Here is a 16,089-nt window from a genome sequence, read left to right on the forward strand (position 1 = left end):
GATTTTACTCCAAAATTCCCTCTCCTGAAAAAAAAAGAACAGATATTTTGAAAAATTCCGCCACTGGGCACTGCTGGCTACTCACCACCTGATGATCTTTCAGGGACCTTTCATCCAGCCAATCTGCCAATAGACCTTTTTTTAAAAAGACAGCCATGTTGAATAATTATGTACTCCAGCATAAAAACAATGATACAGCCATGCATAATTTTTAAAATATGCATGATACAGTAATTATGCATGGCTGTATCATTGTTTTTATGCTGGAGTACATAACTATTCAACATCAGTCAGGCACATCCTGGCAAATGAACGGAGTGAGCATTTGCATGGGGTATTCGTCACCCAGTGTAAATAAGGAGATAGGACGTCTCAGGGCTAAAAGTGTGAAAATTAATAAAAATGAACTTCAAACTGAAAATGGAAAAAAAGGAAGAAAACTGGGAACTTTATTTTTTCGTTAAAAGTTTCTTCTATCTTCGAAGACAAAATTGACCCATGGAAAAAAAATTTCATCTAGCTATGCAGTTCTTTGAAATGAAGCAAAATATTTCCAACCCGGTTCAATTGCGTGGGGTATTCAGTGCTATTAAATCACTTTTGTTTTCGACCCCTTGCATTTGCCACCCATCGCAAGTGAAAAATACCCCGTTCATTTGCCAGGATGTGCCTGACTGAACAAGGACCCTGTCGACGCACCGCACCGGTCTGTCCGGTGTATTTGTCCGGTGGCAAAAAGTATCCTTTCGCTACACCGGACGCAATAAGTCTGGTGCCAGTCCGGTGTTGCATACAGGGAATTCTGGACGCCGGACATTTATGAAACAAAAAATTTAGAAACACTGGGCGCACCAGACTGGTCATGTCTGGTGTTTTGATTGTCCGGTGTGGGAAAAAATATCCTTCTCCGACACCGGACTTCCGACTTCCTTAAGTCCGGTGTAGAAATTTTCCGGTGGTAAAAAAATTCTCATTTCACACCGAACTTTCGCGTGTCCGGTGTTCGTTAAGTCCGGTGCGTCGGCAGGGTCCTACTGAACATCATGGCTGCCTCTTTAAAAAAAGGTCTATGCAATGTAACTACCCCCAATAGAAAAAAAACTAAAAACATGCACTGGGATAAAAAGAGAAAAAAGGAAATAAAAGCAACAAACGCTGGTAATACAAATTATTCGATTAGAAAAAACAGGAAATAAATTGAAAAAAATTCAGCAAAATCAGCAAACTTTCTGCAAAAAAACTGAAAACGAAACTAAATTTTTCAAGGTTGGCTGAAGTGATGGCCAAAAGTCCTATCATGTGATTTTAGACCAAACTCGATTTTTATTATGATACATATTTGTTTATTTCATATTTTAGCTATATTTAAAGTGTATTTATTGTATTCTATTATTAAATGAAAATTTTTTCCAATGCAATCCTTCAGAATTTAGGTAAATTCTTTGAATTTTTATAAAAATCCCCAAAATATTTTCGTGTCTTTTTGCAAGAAATCATGAGAAAATTTTATAAACAAACCACCTTCGCACGTGTTTTTGTGTTCGATTTTTTATTTAATTTGTTCGACAGTTCGAAATGTTTTGTTTACTGTTCAACAATTTCAAGAAGAGCACACCTTCTGCATCGCTGGTCATTGGTAAGTTAAACCTTTTTCTTGCTTTTTTTATTTAAGTTATCATACCCTTCATTTTTCCAGCCAATTACCTGTAAACAGTAAAGAGTTTATGTGTGGCCGTGAACGGCGGAGTTTTTTTAACTAAAACTTAAACCACAGCCAGACAGCACAGCAGAAACTATTTCAATATCATATCTTTATCACCCTAAAAATTCCCAATATTATATAAATCAAGACTGAAACAATATCATACTGATTTATGAAGTTCAAATTAGCTGATTTTTTTTTTAAAATTTAAACTAAACAGTTCAAAACAAAAAGCCAGCTCTATTATTTTAGCTAAGAAATTGAGTTCTAATGCTAAATTAGACATTTTTTATGTAATAGACCTTTTGTAGGACATATTGTACTAATAGTCCTTTTGTAGGAAATGTTGCCATGTACAGTCAGGCACATCCTGGCAAATGAACGGGGTGAGCATTTGCATGGGGTATTCGTCACCCAGTGTAGTAAATAAGGAGATAGGACGTCTCAGGCTAAAAGGGTGAAAATGAATAAAAATGAACTTCAAACTGAAAAAGGGAAAAAAGGAAGAAAACTGGGAACTTTATTTTTTCATCAAAAGTTTCTTCAATCTTCGAAGAAAAAATTGACCCATGGAAAAAAAATTCCATCTATGCAGTTCTTTGAAATAAAGCAAAATATTTCCAACCCGGTTCAATTAAATCGGGTATTCGGCGCTATTACGTCACTTTCGTTTTCGACCCCGTTCATTTGCCAATGGTTGCAAGTGAAAAATACCCCGTTCATTTGCCAGGATGTGCCTGACTGATGTATGTTATGTTAAATGATTTATAACTCCAGAATGGAAAAAAACAATCAATGACACACAAGAGCTGTGTTTGCGATGTTAGCTTTTTTAGGCTTATGCAAATAAATGGATGGAAATAGAAATGTGTGCAATGCAAATTTTCTTATCATTGATATGCTGCTGTCTGGCTGGAGAGATTCAAGATTGGAGTCTTAAGAAATCATATTAAAGGATTATCAGATGATTTTTAATATTTGGCTTAGATACCTTTTATGGTCCTAGGCGGCAATCACAAATATCTTCGTTTTGCGTTGCCAGACCGAATCTCGAAAATTGAGTAGAATTGAGTCAGTGAGTCGGTAAATTTGTCAGACTTTTTCTGTCGATGACGTTTCCTTCGTTCAAAAATTTTATTATTGCCGATTTTTTGCAAGCGATTTCTATTGCATTCGGGCAGTTAGTCACACTAGGAAATCTAGCTTTTAGAAGAAACAACATCAGTCATCTACAGGATGTATTTACAACAACAAGGATGAGAGTTACCTGAATCAAGTTCGCAAGGATCTAGGTGGGTTCCGTCTCCTCTGTAGATCTTTTCCTTGGGAAGTTGATCTTCAAATTAGTTCTCAAGGTTGGCTTGGATCAAATTATTTCACCTATGGCTCAAATTTTAGGCAATTTCTCATAGTTTTTGAGAACGTTAATTTCATTTAAAAGCGCGGGTTATTTTTCCATGAACCCCTTTAGAATTTTGCAGCGCATTTTTTGTTTGAGAGTCAGGTAAACGATATAGCACTTTCGCAGCATTAATCTTTGATACGCATTTTGGTGGGACGCTAGTGTGACTAACTGTCGGGGCATTTTGTCTTTGTTTATCATTACATGCGCCATTTTGGGTCGGAGGTCACAGTGTTCAAAGGTCATAATTTGAAACCACCCATAACACGCGGTTGTTTTGGCTGCTGGCTGGCTGGCAGTTTCCTTCAAGAATACACTCCAAAAATGGATGATGAATGGATGAAAACCCGAAAATTTTTACGACCGATCGACCGACCGACTCAATTTTTAGACCCAACCAGGACGTGAAATGAAGATATTTGTGATTGCCGCCCTAGGAAACGCCTCCAAAGTTTTCGACCCAATTATTTTCCAAAGCTGAGATATTCAACTTTGAATTTTTCAATTTTTTACTTGAAAACAATAGAAATTCAACGTAAAGAACTGTGTAAAGACTTATTTTTAGAGATTTCAAAGTCAAATATCTATCAGCTTTGGAACGGAATGTAAAATTTATTTGGTAAAGACGGTCTAAAATTTACTACAGCATTGATGATGGAAAACAATTGGGTCAAAAGATTTATATATCTCTAAGCCAAATATCAAAAATCATCTGATGATCCCTTTAAGCACGAGGTTGCGTCCTTCAAAAGGTCTTTCAATGGTGGTTTTATTGACATTTTGAAAAAAAGCTATTTGTTTGGTCTAATTTTATCTAGGGGTCAATTTGGAAAACCTATCTAGAAAAAGGCAAGGCCTCTTACAATAGACCTTTCCATTTGTCATCTTGAATTATATACAAAAAAAATTTGGTGGAGTCAGATTTCATAAAGCCAGACGGTACTAATCAATAAAATACGATTATCGAAGTAATCGGTAATGATCGAAGTAATGGAACAACCACTTATATATCGATTAACAATCGAATGTCGAGTACCAAAATTTCAAAAAAATTGTGAGTATTCGATCACTTTCTTAACAACTCTTCGAAGACTCGATAACCGTTCGAGTACTTTGATTGTTATTGATTACTTTCGATAACTTTGACAACTTCGATAACCAATTACTATGATATATCTTTAAGAAAAACCAAAAAAACTGACCTAAAACCAAAGCACAAAAAGAAGCCCTGTCATAGGATTGACCCCCTTATATCCCAGCCATTTTCGTCGCCATTTTGTGTGCCTTCGCCCTGGGTTTCCTCAAGTAACTCATATCGCGCATTCTGATTGGTCGGAGAAAACGAAAGTGGTTTTTGCGCGTCAATTATGTGTTTTAATTGGCTGAAGTAAACTTGGTTTCAGATTATTTTGCAAGCTGCTACTGGAAACATATTTGATAAAATCGAAGGCTGGAAAGTACTCATTACAATCGAAGGCATTCAATATGATCGAAGGTAATCGAAAAGTAATCGAAATCAGTCGAAATGATTGAACAAATCGAAAACGGTCGAAGAAAATGCCATAATCTGGAGTAGAGTGAGTATTCAATCACCAATAAAATCTATAGGTGGTCACTGACCACCTTCGATTATTATCGATCATTATTGATTACTTCGATCACAATCGAACATTCAATAAGTACCGTCTGAATAAAAGAAAATAAGCAAAACCTATGCAAGAAAATATTAATAATATAAAACTTCATCCCGACAATTGAATCAGTCAAACGCAATCAACCGATTGAAATTTGAATGCCTAACACAATTGAATCACCATAGAATATTACCAAGATTTTCAGATTCCAATGACAGTCCCCGTTAAAGGAAACACACAAAATCAACTCTCTAACATATCAGACCCTGTGTAACCTGAGATTAGAACGTCATTGATTTCTGCACATCATGCTGAAGCTCTAAAAGGATGTGTGAAAACAAAATATCTGATTTTATTTTATTACATTTGGTTTGATTGGTTGGATCGTAGATTCCGCTTGATTAAGATTGTCTGGTATAATTGGCATCATATTTTAATGTGTAATCTTGTAGAAGACAAATTAGACTTGCTTCTCTTGAAAAAAATAAAATAAGTAATTATATATCCTCTCATCTTTTAGAACAAGTACTTCAAAAAACCATAACATTATAAATAACATAAACTCAAGCTGAAAAAGAAGCATTGGACGTGCAAAAATAATCCCTATTCAGCTGATGGTAAAATATTCTAGAATAGCACAGCAAAATGACGTCATATTCCAAATTAAAACATTTATACCTGCACAATACCTGTACTTGATCTTTTTTATCAAAATGGGGGTTTCAATATTTTCTTGCACGTGAAAGAATATATGACGCCATGTAATTACTGCTTTCAATATGCTGCATGTTTTGAAAGTTTGATTTGTGTACTCCGAGTTTGTTGAATATTTTATTGGCAATAAAACAAGAATATGTTTGTTATGTCTGTAAGAAAAAAATTCTAAAACGCCTTTGTTGTTTTGTAAATACTTCCTCTTTTTAAAATTACAAAATTCCATCTTTTATCGGTCTAATGAGTATACTCGTGTAACTTATGGCATGTCCAAAAAGGGCATAAGTTTGGCGCGGAAAGCTTTGGGCCTTAGACATGGTTGTTTATATGTTAAAAGAAGCGTATTAGGGTGTGGATTTCAGAAATGCCTTTTAATGAAATAAATTTATAGCCTTTTTTGAAAAATTAGGGAAAGAGTGTTTTATGACGCCATAATTGATGATGTCATAAAACTTAAAATTTGAATATTTCAAAAACTAATTATTAAAAGATTGTAATTTTTTAATGAAAAATACAAAATACCATTAAAGTAGATAAGTTTTCATCTAAATGAATTAATAGACGATATCGGCTTAACGTGAAAACACAGATTTGACCCCCGAGAATTACCCACAATGCTTTGCGCAGAAAAAAGTTCACGGTGAAACTCTTTCCGCACAAAGCATTGTGGGAAATTCTCGGGGGTCAAATCTGAGTTTTCATGTAAAGCCGATATCGTCTATTGCCTGTACCCATATTTGCCAACATTGTACTTTTTTTAGAAAAAGCATTCTGGTCAACTTCTAAAGATCTGATTAAGAATGATTAAGATAAGATTATTTTACTGGAACTTAAATGATATCTTTGCAAAATCTTTTGTTTAGGAGTTCAAAATGCTTGCAATGTGATGAATGAATATCAATATAACTCAATAATATAATGTTCCATCGAATGAAACAAAGACTTGAAGATGGAGAACATCAGCAAGCCAATCGAAGATCTCCAAACACATCTCCTATTCCACATCAAGTCATGTCATCAACTCCAAAGAAACCTTCAAGACCTACTCCATTTAACAGTCGCAAGATTAGTAATGCCAAGTTGAATACCTCGAAGTCTAGTAAATCACCAAAAACTAATAATAATAAAAATATTGGTGAAAACAAGTGGGAGAAAAGAAGATTAAGCACAACTGCTAGTCTTACAAGCTCAAGAGAATCCCTTTACAGTCTTGATTCATCAGCTACAGCTCCTCTTACACGTGTCTCATATTCTGGATTTGCAGAAAGCTCCTATTCCACAATTGATACACCAAGTGAATCTCCTTTGATTATTGAAAGGGTGAGTTTTAGTTAACATTGTGCTGTGACTCTAGTGTTAAAAAATGGTAGAGAATTTTTTATATTATTTAAAGTTTGGTAAGGTTGTGGGTCTAGTTAGTCCCAAACAGGGATTCAAATAATTAAACATAATATCTTGCTACTCAAGAGCCACATACTTATACAATACACTCTTTTGGATATCAAAAGGTAGAATTTGAAAGTTTTGTATATACCGAATGTAGAGGGGGGATTTTGAGGTTTTGGGGGGGATTGGAATGTACTGAATGAAATTTTTTGTAGAATTAAAACTATTTGTAATGTTTCTTTCAGTTTCGTGAGGTTGCGACAAAAGATGAAGTTCTTTCAGAGCTCAGTAGAAAAACAGAACAGGTCAAAAAACTTGAAGGCAAAATCAATGGTATGTTGATAAGGTTTTGACTAATAATGCGCAAAACCTCCATATTATAATCATCTTCTTATTCTTATTTTTTGATGGCAACAAAATCTATATAAAGAAACTCAAAAACTCAAAAAATCAAAAATGGTTTTTATTTGATAACAATGCATGTTTCTCTCATTTTGTTTTTAATTTATCTCATTTTGCAGAAATGGCACTTGCATACATGGAGCAAACTAAGCAGAGAGATAAACTTGAAGAAAGTTTGTTGAATTTAAGAAATGGTAAGAAATTTTTACAGAACACTTTTTGAATGCCCTGTTTATCCAATGCTGCTCTTCTTGACATGGAGAACAGGACAACTGTACAAGTGGAACGACTAGACGTGCTAACTTTTCCTTTGGAGTTGCTTAGAATAGTGTAATCTAATCAACAGGGACTCTAAATGAAATATATGAGGAGCGTCACACAATGATCTAAGAATGTCTTTATGTTAGGTTAGGTCTTATCACTTTTTGTTATTGTTATTTCTCTAGAGATGCAAAATCAATCAGAAACTTCAATGACTGATACAATACAGGAAGTTGAAGAAAAATATAAAAGGCTATTGGATGAAAAAGACAAGAAAGTTCGAGATATTCTGAATAAGCATGAAGAGGTATTGCAAGCTCAAAAATTCCATTCACTGCTTTTTACAGGTCAAATCTAGAATTTTCAGATGAAATCCTTTGGTTTTACAGAAATTTACCTAGACATAACTAGAGCAAAAAAGATTTTTTTTTGAAATAACTAGGTTTGATTTGGAGGAAATGAAGTTAAGCTTTTTTTAATTTTTAAGTGACAAAATCTTGATTGTTATATTTCAACCATCAATCAGGATCAAAATTGTTTTTAACTGTTCCTTTTACCACTTGTTTCATTATAGGAGAGATGCAGAATTTTTGATGCAAACGAACTTCACAAATTGCAAAGTGAAGAGGTCGCCAAAATGAAAGCCATGGTAATGAGAAAAAATTAATGATAAAAATTATGATTTTCAACTGAAGCTAAATTCAATGATCGGAAACTCTCCTTTTTGTTTTGTTTTATAGTTGATTCATTCCCAAACAGAGATGTCACGCAAAACTGCTGAACTGATAGAAAAATCAAAGGTATTTCATTCACCTTTTTTTGTCAATTAAAAACTCCAAAAGAACTTCCCTGTGATAGCTTTAAATATTTCAAACTTTAAGTTTCTATCAAAAACTATGATATTATTATTTTATTTCCAGAAAATTGAAATGTTGGATAGAGAATATTCAGAACAAAGGATACAGCTCGGTGAGATGGAAGAAAGGCTTGGCATGATAACCAGAGACAGGTATTATGAAACAAAATAACTTTCCAAAAACAATTCAAATGTGGAATATCTTTGTTACTACTGAACTATTGTTGTGTCTTACAGACCATAATTTAAAAAAAGTAAGGCAGCGTCCACTAAGAGTACTTTTTATAATATTTTTTTGCCAAAAATGGCTGTTTTTGCCACAACGATTTTAAGAGGGCAGCATTTGGTAACCGGATGCTTAAGGAATGGAAAATCTTCTGGCAAAATCTGACAAAAATCTTCTGTGCTACAAGTTTTGTATGATCAGGGCAGATCCTGAAAAACTTTCATATTGAAACTCATTTGACTACACCCATAAGGTTCTAATATCCTCTTACGATTTCTTTCTTTTTATTCAGAACAAAATTTGAAATGAGGGAGAAACAAACCTCAATGCAGATCGCAACTTTAGAAAAAGAGAAATCTGCATTGAAATCACAATTGTCAGATCTCATTTCTGATGTGACACAGGTTTGTTATTGAATTTTGTTGTTTTATAATTTATTCATTAAGTGTGTATGTGTGGTGATATACTTTGTCCAATTTTCAAATGAAAATTAAATTCTTATACTTCTTTACTTCCTTAGAAATCAAGCATGTTAGAAACATTACAACTTTCTTCAGACAGAGCTCACGAAGAATTCAACTCCCTAAGACAAACATACAATTTATATAAAGCAAAGGTATTTATTAATCTTGTCTCGTTTCTTTTCTCTTCTCTGAAGGCTAGTTTGACAGCTGGCTGTAGAAATTATTGTTTTTTTTTTGTTTTTATTATGTTTTTTATATGCTTAACTCAATAGGCTTCATCAGAACTTGATGAGAAAAATGCCACCATTCACAACTTGAAAGAAAGAGTTGGAGATTTGGAGCAAAGAATCAAGGATAGCCAACTGTCAGAAAATGATCAATTCAAAGCATTGGAAAAAGAAGTAAGGAAATTAAAAAGAAGGGTAAAAATTCTCAAAAGAAGGCTTCATAGTTAGTTTGGCAATGTCTAGCAGTTAATTTGCTTAATTTCTGGTTTAATCACATTTTGTCACATATTAAGTACTATTAATGCAATGAAACTAGTTTCATTTGAGAGGGAAATAAACAACACTGGAAAAATGGTTTTTCTTCTCTACTTTTCTAGCGATCACTTTTGGAAAAACGACTTCAAGACACAAGGGAAGAATTGATTGAATTGAAAACACAATCAAATGATAAGATCACCACAATGGGTTCCTTGGTAATACTTTTGCTTTCTCAATTCTTGATAACATTTGCTCAACACTTGACTCAAGTTCAAGCACAACTCAACTGTATTTTATATTGGTTTGATTGACACTCTTCTGGAGAATGATGTTACCTTTTAAATCTTGAAAAACAAATAATCATTTTTAACCAGTCAAATTTTAAACAATTAGGTTGCATCTTTGGATGAAAAACAACAGCACTACGAAAACGAGGTACACACTTTTATTCAGTTTATCTTCGTTTTTTTTCCTGATACAAAACACAAATTGGACAGTCTAAATTTCATTTAACCAGCTTAGACACTCATCTATGATCAGGGAAAACAGTTTTGAAAAACTTTAATTTTGATTTCAGATTGCGAAATTGAACAAACAACTTGTACAAGAAGAGGAAAAATCTCGAACGTTAAACTTTGATTCCAAACAAGTAGAAAGTCTTCAAAAGAAGGTTTGTCATCTTCATAAACCACGGCTCTATATACATATTTGGGGTTGTATAAAAATTCTGTTTATAATATTCCCTTAAAACTTTGAATTAAAATTAATTTTGCATGGTTCTATTGCAATAAATTTAATCTGTGATTTATTCTTTCATGAAGGTCAAAGACTTGGAGACCAAATGTTCTGTATTACAAACAGAAAAGTTGGAGCTCGAAATCAAAGCTGATAAAAGTTCATATTTGGAAGCACAAGTGAGTTATTTTTAATTATGTACTTTTCATTTTAAATGGTTAGACTTGACATTGATCTTGAAGAAAAAAATGAGGAAAGTTAATGCTAAGCATAGTATATGAGCTAACTCTAGGCTGTGAGTGTAAGGTGCAGGCCATTTTTCAAGCCCTTTAGCACTGGACACTGGAAAAAGTGTATCATATCCTTTTGATTTTATCCTTCCTTGTCTTTTATTTAGAACAAACTTTTAGATAAAAGGTTCAAAGAGTCTGTGGACAGATATGATGAGGATCGAAGATCTCAAGGAGAAAAGTTGAAGCGGAAAATTGTATGTGCCTTTTCCACATTATTTTCGTATTTTGCTGCGCTGGCCCCTTTTTAATAGGGGATGTTTAGGATGGTCCTTCTAGTGGGGGGGGGGTACCAAGATTTGCTAAAAAAATAAATTGGTGAGTGGGATAAAAAAGGGGGCTTGGAAATTTCAGTTAACTTAATTATATACAAACGGTCACAGTCTATTTTAAATTTATATTGTGAAATTGTTGGTACCATGTATACTTTGTACTCTTTGATTATTTTGGTGGTGCATAGAGCAGGTTTCTTCATTACAGATTTTCTGTAAAAAAAAGGGGACAATTATTTCATTACAGAAGGGGGTGTGTATATTGACCCTTTGAAACTTTGGACACATGGACATACGCTTTCGAAATAGTATAAAGAACAAGGGATGATTTTGTTATGATGGTATTTTACCTAATCTTACAACATGTTTTGATGTTTTTGCTTTTATTAGGAACAGCTAGAAACTCAAATTGAAGATCAAAAGCGAATCATAACACAATACAGAGAACAACTCGAGGAATTAAAAGATGAGAAAGATTTATTGAATGTAAGTAATGCATAAGTTGAACTCAATACTGCTGGATTATACCTCTTTATTCTGTTGAACGAACTCCCCTATTGGAAAAGTATTTCTTTGGTATTTCTGTACTTAAGGCTGGCTTGCTAATATTATCAGAAACCATAGTACTTCAAATAATTGCCCCCTTCTTTTAAACTCCCTCTTCGAATAAACGCTTCCACTTTAGGAGGGGGTTTATTTGAAACAAGTAGCTGCAAGGGAGAATCATATGAAGGAAAACTCAAATGTGTGTTTTAATAATGGTATTCTTTCAGCACTCAAACTAATTTTGACCCATTTTTAAATACCTAAAATACTAAATACTAATATCTAATAGACTTATTTGAGCTGAAAGAAAACGAATAGGCAAAACAAGATTCCCTCCCATTCACTTTATCAAGGTGTTGGTTAAAGATTATTTAATAATTGTTCCATTCTTTTAAACACCCCCATCAAATAAAAGCCCCTTCTAAAATCCAAAAAATTCAATCAACGTCTAGGGTGTTTATTCGAAGTAATATGGTAATTACAGTGGAGTGTTGTCAAGCCATTCGGGCATTGCCTGACAGTTTTTCTGATAATTTTACAAAAGTTGCCAAAACTGGAAAACAAGATAGACCTTTCCCATTTTTGCAGCATGATTTGACAATCAAAGAAACAGAATGTCAAGATGTTGCTGCATATCTTGAAGAAGCTATGACCAATACAAATGATCTCAAAGATGAAGTATTTGCATTTGCACTTAAGTTATTACAAATTGATGAATTTAGTATTACGTTTATATTTTGAGCAATGTTTAGATGTTATCACAGTATCTAATGTTTCACCTTAGCTCGAAACTATCTAACTAGTTGGGATTCTGACAAGTAGCAACGAGACTTTTCTTTTGTGTTGTGTTGTTGAAAGTTCATTTTCATTATGTCTATTAACGTCCAGTATGTGCTACATCAAATGTACTTCATGCGTCTTGGAGTATTAGTTAAGAACACAAAGCATTAAACATTATTTTGTTTTAGATTTCCACATTGCAAGAGAGCTTACAACAAAAAGAAGAAATTATCAGCTGCATACGAGACAGTGGAGAGGTATTTTGCCCCTCTCTTTCTAACACATTGAAAACTATATCATCTTCTTGTTGTTTAAATATATTTAAGTTTTCCTTTTTCAGTAGGAATATATAAGGTATATAATAATTGACCTAGTACTGGGAAAGCAAATTGAAACAAACATCATTCTGGCTAGGAAAATAGTTTGTTAAGAAATTACGCAATTTGAAGCAAGCCGATTATTTTCGTTTTTAATAATTTTCCTCTTTTCAACCAAATAAACAAGGGTCCCTCTCTGGTCACCATGTTATTACTAGTTTGAAATTTCAAATTAACAAGATTCTTTTTTTATTCTTTCTTTCGAGTCATCGATGGAACAATCAGCAGAGAGTTCAGCCAAAGATATTTCATTGCTTCAGGTAATGCAAACTTTACTTAAGCTGTTTATTGTCGTCCAAGTGAAATATTTTTTGAAGAACACAGATACACTGTTTTTATGGAAAATAACCGTTTATATTTTCATTTCTAGGAATTACTTAATACCAGGGAACAAGATTTGATGGACAGGTACATTTTGATTTTTAATTTTATTTTTTAATTGTTAGCCATATACTATTTATACAACATACTATACTATTTTCTCTAGTAGTTCCTTTACCAGGAGAATTCAGTGATTCATCTTGATTTTTCGCTTTCTGTGTTTAGGGATGATGTGATTGATGAGATGCAAAATGTCATTCAAAGTAGAGACGAAGAACTAGCCGAAATTTCAAAACAGGTACATAGAAAATTTAGTTGAGTGGATATTAATTTTGAATGATTTTTTATTTATTAACTCGTCTAACCCTTTTGTACCATTACGAGGTGTAATACAAGATGTCTTAACTGCATATGTAATTAAAACTAGTAAAACCAATCTCACGGTTACCATATGCAGAAAGACTAAGACGCTTGGCGCTACCATCCCTTGAGTTTCGAAGACTTTTCTGTGACATGGTCCAGGTGTATAAGCATATCCACATCTATGATAGTAAAGCAACACCAAAAAAGTTTATCAAAAGGACGCGACCATGTAGAAAGCATATACACGAGCTTCAGATGAATTTCCCGGACGATGGAGTACGTGGTGCACAAAGCAAGTCCTTCTTTTATAGAACTATCTCAACATGGAACGCGCTTCCAAAATACGTGGCAGAAGCATCATCAATAAAATCGTTCAAGAATAATTTAAACAAAGCATGGGCAAACCATGAACTACGCTATTTATTGTAAATAAACAAAGACCAGTTCTAGAGGCCCACGGCGTGCCTGAACTTTGAATTCGTTGTAATAATAATAGTAATAATTGTTTTTATCTTTAGCTTCAGCAATTCAAGGAAAATAATAAAGCTGTAAATTTTCGAAAGACAAAGTCTAATAATGAAAAAGGTAACATTTTATCATCTTTTAATTCAGTTATATTTCAAGGTCTTTAAAGGTCACAATTTATAGAAACCCTAACCCATCACTTCGTGTTTCAGAGCTTCAAAGTACAATCAACAAGTTAACAAAACGTATCAACGAGCTGGAATTGCAACAAAAAGAGATCAATGATAGTCTGGAGGTAAAAATTAAGATATATGATTTTTTTTCCTTTATTTTTTTCAAATACCATGCCATTATGTATCAACTAAAGTCATGTGTTACCGATCTCGCTGAATCGCTAAGAACATTTGAACTTTTTTTCTAATATTTTTGCCAACTAAAACGTCTGGCATACCTTTACACTTTCTTAGGCTGAGAATCTGGAAATCGAAAATCGATCTCTGCATGCAGAACTTGACGAATCAAATCAAAAAATCAGACAACTTCAACAAAACCTCACTGATCTGAAAAAACACTGTCAAAAACAAATGGTTTGTTTAGTGTATTGATTATTTTTTTGATATTTACCTTGAGTTTGGTAGTTTAGAGTTGAATACAGCTGATAGATAGATGTAACATCTTTGCACTAAGTGCAACATCTTTGCACTTTTACAAACCTATTCGACTCTGTAGTAAAAATCAAATAATGCTACCTCAGGCTAACTTTTTATCATCACACAAATCTAGAAAATAACTAAAAACGATTGAAAAAAACCTAATTTTTAGAACACCATACAAAAACAAGATTCGAATAATCAGATGCTGGACCAAGTGGAGCTTTCTGCTTCTGGTGATGAAAACCGTGAATATCTTGACGTCAATTTCAAGTATGTAACAGATCTAAGCTCTAAGTTAAGAAAATCCTGAGGTAATTTCTTCCAGTCATCATTTCTTTTGTGACCAATAGCTGAATTTTTCCAAAAGCAACTAAAAAACTCTTTATAAAAAAGTTTTCTTTAAAATCAGACTACCAAATCATCAGACTACCAAATCATAACTTCTATCAACCTTTTTTCAGGTACTTGAAGCATGTGATTTTAAAATATATGTGCAGTACTAATGAGCAGGTGCGTCTGTTATTCTTACTATTTCTCGAGTGCAGAAATCCCCCTTACCAATACTGATTCATGACTGCTAATAGGCAATGTAGATTTGTCAAATTTTTCCTATTATTTTAAAGTATAAGATAACAAAAAATGCGTAATACTGGCTAGAAAAAAATAATCATGTCAAATGTTGCTTTTTTCAGTTTTTTATATTACTTTCATCTACCCCTGAGAAAATCCCCCTGCTTTAAAGTGTTCTTTGCAAAACAAATTTTCCATAATGTGAGCCAAAATTATATATGGTAATTGTAATCATTCCAATGAAAATATCCTTGTTCACTCTAATAAGGCAGGACAGACGGATTTTTTAGCCATTGCTACCATTCTCTATCTCTACTTTATCTATACTGGCTTTCACCAAAATGCTTAAACAATCAATAAATGAATCCATCAAATAATATTCAAAACGTTTGACTGCTCAAAAAACTTTTTTTTTCAGAGTCGTCAACTTGTTGGAGTAATAGGTCACCTGCTGCAGTTCAGCTCAAGAGAAAGTTCTATTGTTAGAGATTGTTTTGAATGGAAGGTATAAAAATTGATCTTTCAAAAATTGTGATTTGCTCCGATTTCTCTTTGTTATAATATTATTTTATAGGTCTTTCACTTTCAATGGTTTCTTTAAAAGCTTCTTGAGCAATCAAAGTTTGATTCTTAGTTGACCAATCAAAAGAGGAAAGTGTCTTTTACAACTCAATTGTTCGATAAATTTAATTTCTGTATCAAAAAGCTATGTTGATCCTTAGTAACCATTTTGCCATTGTTTTTTCATTTCAGCTACCAATGGAAAAAAAATGAAATTATGTTTACCCTCTAATATATTGTATTTATTACAAAATATTTACTAGAAATTTAGCAAATTAAATTATTCTATTTATTGAGAAAAGCTATTTATGAATTTTTGCAAATCACTTCCCTTGTACATAGAATTAGATGTTTGAATTTTAGTGAAGTTTTATTGAAATTATAGCAGTTTATTGAATTTTTTTTAAGCCGTATCCTTTTGTAGATAGAAAAATTAGACTAATTTATGGGATTAATTTCAAAGTGCTTTTAAAATTTATTTTCCCCTCCTGTGATGTGATCAATATATTGTGCTTCGTGGTGTTGACTTTTTAGGTAAATGAAACACGATTCTTGATAGTTGGTTATATAAAGAGCCAGTTTTCTTTGCTTTGTAAAAACCCTAAAAAGTCAAAGTTTTCTCCT

General features: G+C 33.1%; 1 protein-coding gene across 3 annotated transcripts; it reads left to right on the top strand.

The window, feature by feature from the left end:
- The first annotated feature begins 1,312 nt into the window (after positions 1–1,312).
- LOC136798691 (golgin subfamily A member 1-like) lies at positions 1,313–15,920 on the top strand. Of its 3 annotated transcripts, XM_067055345.1 has the most exons (30): positions 1,313–1,433; positions 1,570–1,636; positions 6,316–6,772; positions 7,084–7,171; positions 7,360–7,434; positions 7,687–7,808; positions 8,076–8,150; positions 8,242–8,301; positions 8,422–8,510; positions 8,876–8,987; positions 9,104–9,199; positions 9,320–9,448; positions 9,652–9,747; positions 9,926–9,967; positions 10,110–10,202; positions 10,354–10,446; positions 10,665–10,754; positions 11,220–11,315; positions 11,964–12,053; positions 12,344–12,412; positions 12,739–12,792; positions 12,903–12,940; positions 13,079–13,151; positions 13,735–13,801; positions 13,894–13,976; positions 14,149–14,268; positions 14,504–14,604; positions 14,796–14,844; positions 15,323–15,409; positions 15,658–15,920. In XM_067055345.1, the coding sequence occupies exons 3-30, from the start codon at positions 6,371–6,373 to the stop codon at positions 15,676–15,678; spliced, it is 2,610 nt and encodes an 869-aa protein (XP_066911446.1). In that variant the 5' UTR covers positions 1,313–1,433; positions 1,570–1,636; positions 6,316–6,370; the 3' UTR covers positions 15,679–15,920. The 3 variants fall into 3 exon arrangements, with proteins under 3 accessions (XP_066911446.1, XP_066911445.1, XP_066911447.1); XM_067055344.1 differs by lacking the exon at positions 1,313–1,433 and having other exon boundaries at positions 1,496–1,636; XM_067055346.1 differs by lacking the exons at positions 1,313–1,433; positions 11,964–12,053 and having other exon boundaries at positions 1,538–1,636.
- Positions 15,921–16,089: the final 169 nt, after the last annotated feature.

The sequence above is a fragment of the Clytia hemisphaerica genome, unplaced genomic scaffold (genome assembly GCF_902728285.1).
Source record: "Clytia hemisphaerica strain Z4C2 unplaced genomic scaffold, Clytia hemisphaerica genome assembly, whole genome shotgun sequence".
Taxonomy (NCBI): Eukaryota; Metazoa; Cnidaria; class Hydrozoa; order Leptothecata; family Clytiidae; genus Clytia; species Clytia hemisphaerica.

What these genes read in the sequence shown, in the direction of transcription:
- LOC136798691 (XM_067055345.1), top strand. Translation starts at nt 6,371, where the DNA reads ATGTTCCATCGAATGAAACAAAGACTTGAAGATGGAGAACATCAGCAA. An exon ending in TTCTGAATAAGCATGAAGAG is followed by an intron (nt 7,809 to 8,075) that starts GTATTGCAAGCT and finishes GTTTCATTATAG; the next exon opens with GAGAGATGCAGAATTTTTGA. An exon ending in ATGAGAAAGATTTATTGAAT is followed by an intron (nt 11,316 to 11,963) that starts GTAAGTAATGCA and finishes CCATTTTTGCAG; the next exon opens with CATGATTTGACAATCAAAGA.